At 47.7% G+C, this 12,024-nt stretch overlaps 1 protein-coding gene across 4 annotated transcripts in view; it reads right to left on the minus strand.

Annotated features, from left to right (window-relative positions):
• MCMBP (minichromosome maintenance complex binding protein) overlaps positions 1 to 6,851 on the minus strand; it is a 31,711-nt gene extending 24,860 nt beyond the window's left edge. For all 4 annotated transcript variants that reach the window (XR_009448283.1, XM_059661621.1, XM_059661620.1 and 1 more), the window contains exon 1: positions 6,535 to 6,851. Coding sequence is in view for 3 of the 4 variants with exons in the window: in XM_059661621.1 (XP_059517604.1) it covers positions 6,535 to 6,592 (58 nt within the window). In the remaining variant the exon portion in view is untranslated. The remainder of the gene's footprint in view (positions 1 to 6,534) is intronic.
• Between the last annotated feature and the right edge of the window lie 5,173 nt (positions 6,852 to 12,024).

The following is a 12,024-nucleotide window of genomic DNA, read 5'->3' on the forward strand; positions in this document are numbered from 1 at the left end:
TAGATCACAGTACTGTCCATCGACCTCAAGAAGTTAAAAATTGATATACTTTTTATTTAATCAACCATCCATATTCCAATTTGCCATCTGACCCAAAATATCCTTTACTGCATTTTACCCCTTCAGTACAGAACCCTGCCTAGCATCACATATTGCTTTCGGCTACCATGTATCTTTAATCTAGACCAGTTCCTATCTTTATGGCATTCATATTTGAGAATACAGGCCCTTAAAAAATAGAATGCCCATCATTTTGGTTTTGTCTGATGTTTTCTTAGATTAACTGCAGGTATGTGTTATCAGTCAGATTTCTACATAAGTGATGCTGATGCTGTGTTTGCAACGCTATTATCTAGGCCAGGGGTGGGCAAACTTTTTGACTCGAGGGCCACAATGGGTTCTTAAACTGGACCGGAGGGCCGGAACAAAAGCATGGATGGAGTGTTTATGTGAACTAATATAAATTCAAAGTAAACATCATTACATAAAAGGGTACGGTCTTTTTTTCCAATAGTTTTATTCATTTCAAACGATCCGGGCCGTAGTTTGCCCACGGCTGATCTAGAGGCTGATGATGTTCCTCTCTCATCGCTGTTTCCATCTTTCCCTCTCCCTTCCTCTCTCTAAAAATCAATGAAAACATATTTTTTTAAAAATACATCTTCCAATCTATGAACTCTCCCAAGGGAGAAAGCATAAAGAAGCCTACATATGGATTCTTCCAGACTCTATCTGTGTCTTTTCCCAGTTACGTATCCTCACTGTGCTGCTGTAATAAATCTTAGCCATGTGTACATCTATACACTGATTCACGGGTCCTAGTGAATCTCTAAGGCCAGGCGTGTATCCATAGTTCATTTATTTTTATTGTTAAATAGTATTCCACTATATAGCGGAACCATTAATTTGTTTGTCCAATTAGCTATTGAAGGACAGATTTTCCCCAGGTTTTGATAACTAAGAACAAAACAACTATAAACATGTGCATATAGGTTTTTGTGTGAACATAAGCCTTCATTTCTGGGGACAAAAACCTAGGAATAGGACAGTTGGGTATATTGGAAATGTGTGATTAACTTTATGATTGACTTTTCCAGAGTGGCTGCTTCATTTTGCTTTCTCACTGGCAATGTTTAAGAATCTAGCTGTTTGTATCCTTGCCAGTACTTGCTATTGTCACTATTGTTTTTTCCCAACTGTAGTTGTTCTAATAGGTGCATAATAGCTCATCGTGGTTTAAATCTGCATTTCCCTAGTGGCTAACAATACTGAACTGGTAAAGTGTCTATTTAAATCTTTTGCTCCTTTTTAAAATTGGGTTATCATTGTATTTTTTTATATAATCTGGATACAAGTTCTTTTATGAGATGTATGATTTTCAAAAAACATTCTCCCAGTTCATAATTTGTCTTTTCAGTCTCCTAATAAATATCTTTGGCATAACAAAAGGTTTTAATTTATTTAATCCTCACCCAATGAGAATATTTTTTCCACTGATTTTTAGAAAAGGAAAAGGATGGGAGACGGGGGAGAGAAAGAAACATCGATGCATTAATTGGTTGCCTCCTAGTGGCGCCCCAACCAGGGGTGGAGGATTAAACCTGCAACCAAGATATGTGCCCTTGACCGGGGAAGTGAACCGGTCCACAGGCTGATGCTCTAACCACTGAGAAAACTGGTCAAAGAAAAAAGTGTTTAATTTTGATGATGCCCAATTTATAAAGTTTTTGTTTTATGTACTGTGTATGTTTAAGAATTCCCTGTGAAATCCTGGGTCTTATGGTATGGTGTTTCTTTTTGGGGTGATCTAAATGATAGTGATTGCACACCACTGTAATATATTAAAAACCAATGAACTTACATTTTAAAGTGGTGAATATTGAGTTACACCTCAATGAAAATTTTTGCAAAGAAAAAAGAACTAAAAGTAAGAGCAGTTAAAAGTGGTTACCTCAGTACAGGAAGGGCATACTTTTACTCTTCATTTAATACTGCTATGTTTTTTGTAACCATGTGCCAGCTATTATGTAATGAGTTAAAAAACGCATATATTGCCCTAACTGGTTTGGCTCAGTGGATAGAGCGTCAGCCTGCGGACTCAAGGGTCCCAGGTTCGATTCCGGTCAAGGGCATGTACCTTGGTTGCGGGCACATCCCCAGCGGGGAGTGTGCAGGAGGCAGCTGATCGGTGTTTCTCTCTCATCGATGTTTCTAACTCTCTATCCCTCTCCCTTCCTCTCTGTAAAGAATCAATAAAATATATTTAAAAAAAACAAACAAACAAAAAAAGCATATATCCATATTTATGCCTTTTGCCATAGCTGCCCAATCCATTCTTCTCTGAGAACTTTGCCCGCCCGCGCCCCCTCCCCCCGGCCCCCCCCACGGTCATGACTGCCTGCATAACATAGCTGTGCTCTGGCCATAGCTGACTAGTGTAGGAGTGAACTCCTGACTCCATACTAGGCCAGGCCAATCAGTTTCTCTAACCCTGGAATTTGGGATTAAATGGGAGGTGCTAACTAGTGTGGGTTGAAACTACGAACAAGTCAATGTGGGAGCTATGTGGAGAAGAGATAAAGTTGGATTGGATTCTTGCTAGTTTCCCAGTTCCTGATCCGCTCAGTAGTCTCTTTGGATACCAAGCCACTCTCCTGTGTTCTGGGGTTCCACAGCCTCATTGTGGGGCGCGGCTAGTGTTTTGGCCAGGTTCAAGCCTCGGACTAATGAAAGGACAGGGTCCTCTCATTGCCACGTGCAAGTCCCAGCTGGAGGGCAGGGCCCTCCCAGCACCATCATAGCCAATGGCTGTGGTTGTAAGCTTGAACCTATGGTCCAAACACGTGGCCACGTGCCTGTGCGACAGAGTTCAGGTACAAGTAGTTGAGTGGGGTTGAAACTCACAAGAATGCTGTAAACACCCTGATCACGCCCTTACTTTGCCTCGTGGCATTTGCTATAAAACAGGGGTCCTCAAACTTTTTAAACAGGGGGCCTGTTCACTGTCCCGCAGACCGTTCGAGGGCCGGACTATAGTTTAAAAAAAAACTATGAACAAATTCCTATGCACACTGCACATATCTTATTTTGAAGTAAAAAAACAAAACGGGAACAAATATAATATTTGTATTTGCATGTGGCCCGCGGGCCGTAGTTTGAGGACCCCTGCTATTAAATAAAGACACGGCTTGTGGGCGCTGGCGCTGTCTCCTCATCAGGGAGCAGCGTCCCACCGTCCCACCGAGACCCAGCTTTCATTCTCTTGTCTGTCTTTTCTCAATCCTTTCACCCCCCCACTCAGGATCACCTTTGGCCGTAAAACTCATAACAGATTTCTTATCAGTGGCCTACTAAGGGTGTGATGGCAGGAGAAATCCAAGGTGGGGACAAACAAAAGGGTTTAATTGCCTGTTTAGAATTATGGTGACAATAAAAAGGCATACCAACTTTCAATTTTCTTACTGCTTTAAATTCTCTAAAATACTAGAAAATACTCCTTCCTTCCCTCCTTCACACACCACTGCTCTTTTGTACGAGATACGCTAGTTCTAATTCTATCAGATACAACCAAAGTTCCTTGAATATAACCAAAAATAATGATCTTGACTCAACCAACAATTTAAAAACAATAAAAGAAGTCAGAGTTGACAAGCATTCCTACTTCTGAAATTAACAGTGGTTATTACTTCAAGTTTTTAATCAATTTAAATGAAGAAAATTTCTTTTAAATAAAAAATGATTGAAAGAGAAAAGAAGTGTACAAAACTTTCTTTTTTGAAGATTCCTGCCTTTGCTTCAAAAAAGCTATCTGCTATGGATCACGAAATGAGCAACAGCGGGGGGACTGACTCCAGCATTATGCCCATGACAGAGCCCAACAGAAATCTGCAGAACTAAAGCATTCCTAAATCTTAATTTAAGCCTTGGACCTCAATGCCCTGCATATAAAATCTTTTAGAAACTGGAACTGAAACATTAAATGCATTTTATGAAGGCTTGCAGAAAAGCCTTTACACATGAACAACTGTATTATGGCAAATACAAATGCAGGGTACAGATTGGTTCATAAAGATTAATTAAGACTCATATAGTTATGAGTAGCCACTCACAGAATTTCAAAGTTTCTTATCTGAGCCAAGAAGAATTAGGATTTGTATGTAAAAGTAATTCATATGGGGCATACCCTCAAATTCTCTGAATCAATATAAGGTCTGCCAGGACTGCCCTAAGTTTGAGATGTGTGGCCCAGAAACCATCCACTGCCTCTGTTCAACGGTCACCAAGCACTTTCGTTGCACAAAACATATTCCAGGCAATTAGGATATTGCCCGTGAATCAGGCAGCGACAGGCCAAGACTGCTCAGAGTCAAGATCCAGCAAAGGAACCCAAAACAAGTAATTTCAACAGCCTGCTGCTTTACATGCTCATTTCCAGGACACACAGGGTCCTGGAGTAACTGGGAGCTGAAGTACTTAAGTTCCCAAAGGAAGAGTAAGATTCAGCCAGGAGAGCGAAGTGGGATGGGAAGGAGGGACCAGGCAAAAGGAAACAGCTGATGCAGAAGGCGAAGGCAAGGCTCAAAGTCAATGTCAAAGAGTTCAACATGAGGGGCAAGGCAGCGATGAGGTCTGAGAGTGAGGCAGGGGTGGAACCAAAACTACAAAGACATGCTGCCTTATTCTTCTGTCTGGGGGAGCGGGGGTGGGGGGAATGGATTTAAACAATTTCCTACTAAAGCAAAAAGAGTTTAGAAGTTAACACCTGGCATACTTCTCACACAAACATACCCATAGTGCTGTTTTATAAAGGTATTCAATACATTCCATGACAGGAAAACACAGCAAAAATATATATATATACTACACTTCAGAACAGCTTCTACAAAAAAATCACAACAACCCAATATTAGTTTTTTCTCTGTAAGACACAACCTATATAGGAACAAATTATTCTTGCGGGGGGGGGGGGGGGTGGGGGGGGGGGAGAGGGGGTGTCAAGGTCCAGGTCCCCACAATTCACAAAATTTTCCAACTACTGTAAAGCCAGTATTTTATAACCAAATTATATCATTTCTGTACCATGATGAGATGTGCCCCTTAGGATATTACACACTGAGACAAAATCTGATACAAACATATTCGAATCGCTATCAAATATAATCTTATTGGTTCAGCATAACTAGGATATGGGGTATCTCTCATAAGTAAATTTTCTAAAGATCAGTAACTGGAACTGCACCCATTAAGCACCGAAAGTTTACACTTTTGAAGGATTTTTCAGATAAAGTATCTATGAGTCTGTACCCTGATAAACCGACTATGCAATTTAACCTTCACATTTTGGGGCCATTATTTTGGATATCAATTACGGGTTCCAGTATCATGAACATCAATTACTAGGGTCTGGTGGAGGGATATTTGCCCCTTCCTCAAAGCACCCTTGATGGATATATGATTTTTTTTGGGGGGGGGGGGTAGTGGTGTCTAGTCTAGCTTTTAAAATACAGGTATACAGTTTCCACTTCTTCTTCATCAGGCTGTCAGCGTTCACTGGTTACCAGGGGGCTGCATGCGTACCCGGGATGTCTTCTCATTTGCTGCCTCTAGTTTCAGGCTGCGAAACCAGGTAACTAAACGAGTTCCAATTATAGGGACCGTGATCGAGGCTGAAACGCAGCCACTTCACACCATCAGCTTCGGCCCCGGGGGGGCATTCGGCTTCTGACTGGAGGTTCTCGGCGATACCCCACGAGGCACGAGGCTTTCCAGGAGCTGCGGCCACTCTCCCGTCTAAGTGACGTGCGGGCGGCCAGGTGCTAGGGCTCCCCTTCCGCCAGGGGTTTCCCACGCGTTTGCCTCCGCTCCTCGCCGCGGCCGAGTTAACCGTCAACCACCTTCCCTGATCCCCCCGCGCCCCGAGCAGAAGGGCAGCCGTCACAGCACCTGCAACTGCGATGCCCCGCGTGTGCGCGTCTCCAGCGGGGGCTCGGGGGCTCGGCCCGCGGGGCGGCCCCGGGGCAGGGTCTGCAGCCGCCCTCACAGAAGCGGGAAGCGGGAAGCGGTCCCAGCCCGGCTCATCCCGAGCGGGGAGGCTGGGTCTCGGCGGCCGGTGCCAACTCGGGCGGCGAGCGGCCGGCGCCCCGCCACACCGGAAGTTTTGAAATATCCCGCAGGCTCCCCGGCGAAGGGCGCTCCTCGCCCCGTCCCGGCGGGCCCTCCGCGGCTTCCGGGACCCCTCCGAGCCCGGCCGCCCGCCCGCGGGCTCGGGCCCCGGCGGGGCAGGCAGGGAGCGCCGCCGTCAATCACGGCCGGCCGGCCGGCCGCCCGCTCCTCGCGGCGTCCCCGTGGCCGCCGGCGGACCGCGAATCCGGCAGGTGGGAGGCACCTGCGGCCCGGCTCGGGGACGGGGTCTCGGCGCCGGCGGCGCGGTCCGTGTGGGCCGCGCGAGCCCCCGAGGTCGCCCCGCGCGGGCCCGGCCCCCAGCTCGCCCAGTCGGCCGCCGCCCGGCCCGGCCCGCCCCGCGCCGCCACTCACCGAAGAAGCCCTGCACGATCCCGAGCGGGTGGCTGAGCCAGTCCTCCCCGCACGGCATTTCGCCGAGCGGCGTCCCGCGCCGCGGCGCCTCCTCAGGGGCTCGGCCGCTCCTCGCCCTCCCACGCAGGGCGACACGCGTGGCGCGGGCCGCCGGGCCTCAGGGGACCGCGGCGGTGGCGGCGGCCGCCCGGGAGCTGCCGGCCGCAGGAAGGCGGCGCGTCCGGGCCCCCAACCTCCACTTCGCACAATGGCGGGAAATAGGCGCCGCCGACCGCGCTGCTGCCGACCTGGGTGGAGCTCGCGCGGAAGGGGCGGCGGGCGCGCGCGGCGCGGCCCCGCGCACGAGGAGGCGGGGCGGCCGGCGGGCCCGGGGGCGGGGCGGGCCGCGACGCGACGCGACGGCAGCGCGCCGCCATCTTGGAAGCGGGCGGAGGGACGGGCAGGCTGGCCTCGGGGGGGCTGTGGCGCGGCGCCCGGCGTCCCGGCCCGGCGGGCAGAGCCGTGTTGCTCTTCGACACCCGGCGCCAAAGCGACGAGGGCGACACCAAGTCCCACTAATTAGTTCCCAGAGCGCGGCCGCGCTCGGGGCGGAGGCACCGCAGCCCCGAGGCGCAGCCCAGACACCCCCCTCCGAATCTACTCAGGGCAAAACTAATGGGTGCAGCAGCCCTCCGGGCCCGCCCACCTCCCCCCCCCCACCTCCCCCCCCCCACCTCCCCCCCCCCCCCCCACACACACACCCATGTCTGCACTCACAGAAGATCACATCTATGATCACCTTTCAATGAGGAAGTTTGGGAAATGTCCAAGTTCAGTTTGTTTTGCCTGGGCCTGAAGGGGCCAGTCTCATCGGCTGGAAATGGGGCATGTGCACGGGGTGTGTGGAGGGGGCGGGGGGGAGTGATGGGAACGGAGTCTTGAAAGCGGGAAAAGAAGGGAACTCGGGGCTCCAGCCCTCCTTAGGGCCGAGGGGGGTCCCTGCATTTCCCACTGTGACCTGATTAATTGGCACATTGGGTTACACACCCGGCTCTTGTGAGTCTGCGTGAGTTGACAAAATCGAGTTGCAAATCCAGAGCATTACCACCACGTTCTCACGCATTCATTTGTTTAGCGGAGAGGGTTGCCAAGTCCCTGGTAGTAAATGGAGACGTTTCATGTTTTAGCTGCATGGCAAATCACAGTCGACCTTTGAACAATACGGGTTTGAACTACTTGGGTCTTCTTATACTGGGATTTTTTTTTTTTTTCAATGAATATACAGTGGGCCCTTCATATCCCCAGGTTTTGCATCCTCAGGTTAACCACCTGCGGACAAAACTGATATAGTAGGCATTTAGATAGACGTGAGAAGAGCAGGAACAATAGGCCAGGTATAGAAGTCACCAGGGCAGAAAGCCCCAGGTACCAGCAATCGGACAAACTAGGCTGGGACCTCACCCCAGAGTGACCTTGCCTCCCCTCGCATATCCTGGTCATGTGATAGCCCCCCTTAAAGGAGGAACAGGGGGACTGAAGAGTAGCCTCACAGGACTCCCATACAAGTCCTTGCAGGACCACTCCCTTAAGCATCCAGTCCTCAGGACGTGAGGTTCTGACCCACATCAAGTCATCTTTTTTTTTCTTTCCTTTTTTTTTTTTTTTTTTTTTTTGCACATCAAGTAATCTTAAGAACAAAGCCTCGGGTCTGCTGAGTTTTTGGTCAAACTAGAGATGACACTTAGGCCACAGATGTGTTTCAGCTCAGGACCCAGAAAAGCAGCAAAACCAGATGAAGGGACACCTTAGCTGACATCAGACTCAGATGCAATGACTAATAACCCTCCCTTAGCACTGGCCAATCAGTAGAGACCACACCCTGAAAGGACAGACCTGGAAAAGCTGATGGATATTCTATTGAGATCCTCCCCTGGGATCCTCTAAGACCCCGCCTTTAAACACTTAGGACCAAGGACCCAGTGTGTTCTCCCCCCCCCCCCCCCCCCCTCTCTCTCAACCTCCTCTTTCCCCTTTTCCTTCTCTGAGGCACATCTTTCTGCCCTTCTTTTTCCTAAGCAACAAGGGCCCTTCTTCTGCTTTTGTAACTCAGTTCCTGAGCCCATGCAGCCCAGCTGGCTCAGTGTGTTGTTGTTTTTTTACCACTGTGACTTTCTAAATAAACTTTCTCTTATAATTTGAGTTCCTTGGCTCTGAATTCTTTTTTTACTGAACTCAAGTACTGAGGTTGCTGAATTGAGGTCTGATAACAATCTGGTGCCATTTCACCGCTAACAGGACAGTATTTTCAATCTGGTTGGAAATCTGCAATGCAGACAGCCAGAACTGTATGCATTGTTCTACACCATCTCATCTATATATATATAAAAGGCTAAGTGACCAACCATATATCCATCTGACCATCTGACTGACCAACCGGCCGATACATATGATGTGCACTGGCAATATCCTATATAATAAAAGCCTAATATGCAAATCAACCAAATGGTGGAACTGGTGGACTGGTTGCTATGATGAGCACTGACCATCAGGGGGCAGACACTCAATGCAGGGGCTGCCCCCAGCCCACAGGCCCTAGGCCAGCCAACACGAGTGCCAGCAGCAACCCCTCCCCCCCCATTGCCCCACTGGTTGCCCCACAGATCAGCCCTGATTGCCAGCCAAGCCTAGGGACCCTACCTGTGCATGAATTTCGTGTACCGGGCCTCTAGTGTGTGTGTGTGTGTGTGTGTGTGTGTGTGTGTATACACACACACACACACATACACACTAGAGCAGCCATGGGCAAACTACGGCCCGCGGGCCGGATCCAGCCCGTTTGAAATGAATAAAACTATTGGAAAAAAAGACCGTACTCTTTTATGTAATGATGTTTACTTTGAATTTATATTAGTTCACACAAACACTCCATCCATGCTTTTGTTCCGGCCCTCCAGTCCAGTTTAAGAACCTATTGTGGCCCTCGAGTCAAAAAGTTTGCCCACCCCTGCACTAGAGGCTCAGTGCACGAATTTGTGCATGGTTGAGGTCCCTCGGCCTGGCTGGTGATCAAGGTCAATCGGGGCCGTCTCACCCAGTCCTGATCAGCCAGACCCCAGCAGCAAGCTAACCTACTGGTCAGAGAGTCTGCCCCCTCATGGTCAGTGTGCATCACAGTGACTAGTTGAGTGGTCAACCAAACAGTCGACCAATTGGTCAGACACTTAGCATAGAAGGCTTTTATATAAATAGATATGCCTAATATGCTAAGTGTCTGACCAGTTTGACCAGTTGCTATGATGTGCACTGACCACCAGGGGCAGACACTCCAACTGGTAGGTTAGCTTGCTGCTGGGGTCTGGCCTATTGCGACTGTCTGAGACAGGCCGGACATGACCAGGAGTCAACCTCCCTCAGTCCCTCTCCAGCTGGCCAATCTCCTTCTGTCCCTCCCCAGCCTCTAAAATATTTCTTCTAATTAATTTCCTTTCAATGTGCATGAATCTGTGCACTGGGCCTATAGTTTAAAAATAAACATGGCCCTCCAAGATGATGAGAAAGACCTTGAACTCGAAGGGTTTGTGGGGGTCCCATGCCTGTGTTTCTTGTTGTCCCCGAATACCTTCAGAAATTCACTTCAAATCCCATTGCTGCCACCAAATCTGTTAAAGAACAAGAACTAAAATAAAAAAAAGAACAAAAATTCAACTGAGTAAATGTGAAGATCTAACTGGCTTTATTGAATAATTCATGAACTGGACAGTATCCTATTTAATAAATAGAGAGGTGCTCTTAGTAGCTGTACAAAATGTAAGGCTTTTATAGGCAGGAAGACAGGACAAGGGAGTTATTAGCAAAAGAAAAGGACGGTTTCAGGCGAAGTCACCTACCTTTTGGGAACGGCTGAGGATCTTATCAAGCAGATTACCTCACTAGAGTCGATCAGGAAATTCCAGACTGATTGGTTTAAGGCCACATTCCTGGGAGGAGCTCAAACTGCAAGTAAGTCTTGATTTGCTGTTCTAGGGGCTCCACCGTGGGCCAGTTTCCTTTTCTTCAACAGTATCATGTTTTCTATCCCACAGAGGAAGAACTCTCTTAGCTTATTCCTTCATTTGGCTGGATCATCTCCTCCATTGCTTTCTTAGACAGTATGTTTGGGAGGTAAATAGTTTCGGAGCTGAATTCCTTTCCCTTTGACCCGTTTTTTCTCCTTTTGGAATCTTTAGGGATCTTGTCTCCATGCTCTGTGAAATACTAAAATCGGGGTGTGTGGGCAAGCTGAATAGCCATCTCTGACTGTGATGAAAGAAAATTGAATTTATTTAAGGAAAGGGGATGGGGGGTGGGGTATCCGAAGGGAAGGGCTGCACAGGAGACATTTGGTAGATGATGGACATAGCACCCAGGAGCTGGAGTTTCGTTCATATATGTAGTCACTGGCGGGAAGCTCTTGTCATCAGTGGGTCTGGGGGCTGAGTTGGTGGGCTTAGAATGCAGATGGAATGCGGGTGTGCAATCAGGTGTCTTTAGGACAATTTCTATCTGGTCTGATTCCTGGTGTCCTGAAAGTTTTTCTGGTCTTTGTCCTCCTGTGGTGGGAAGCTTACAAAAGGCCATTAAGGTTATATTGCCCTATAGTCTTCACACTCTGGTGTGTGTCTGTTTTCACCAACTGTACTGGGTACTCAACTCCAATCTGAAAACTTGTATCCTTCATTTCTGGGAATAAATTTTTTTCCCCTTGGTGATTCCCTCCCCTGCATTTTCTCTGTGCCTATTCTTAGCAGAACTCTTAATATTCAGATACAGGATTTCCTTGCCTAGAAATTTCTAATTTTCTTAGGTTTGTCTCTTAGCTTCCATGTTTGTCTTTTTTGCTTTACTTTTTGGGAATTTTCTTACATTTATTTTTCTTCTATTGACTTTCACTTTTCTTTACTTTTTCTTTTTAAAAATCTTAGCCTCTTAATTCTCTTCAACTAATCAACATGACCTCCGACACACAACACTCAAAAGTGGGGCCTCTCTTCACTGCAGGGGTTATTGACTTTCTTCTTTGTTTCTTGAATTTCTTTTCTTTTTAAATGCACCTGATGCTATTCTTGGTTGTTGACCCTTTTATCCCTCTGAAGATATTATTCATAGATATTTTTAAAATATATTTTTATTGATTTCAGAGAGGAAGGGGGAGAGAGAGAGAGAGAGAGAAAGAGAGAGAAACATCAATGATGAGAGAGAGCCGAAACCGGTTTGGCTCAGTGGATAGAGCGTCGGCCTGCGGACTGAAAGGTCCCAGGTTCGATTCCGGTCAAGGGCATGTACCTGGGTTGCGGGCACATCCCCAGTAGGAGATGTGCAGGAGGCAGCTGGTCGATGTTTCTCTCTCATCGATGTTTCTAACTCTCTATCTCTCTCCCTTCCTCTCTGTAAAAAATCAATAAAATATATTAAAAAAAAAATGATGAGAGAGAATCATTGATCAGTTGCCTCCTGCATGCCCCACACTGGGAT

The sequence above is a fragment of the Myotis daubentonii genome, chromosome 13, assembly GCF_963259705.1.
Source record: "Myotis daubentonii chromosome 13, mMyoDau2.1, whole genome shotgun sequence".
Lineage (NCBI taxonomy): Eukaryota > Metazoa > Chordata > Mammalia > Chiroptera > Vespertilionidae > Myotis > Myotis daubentonii.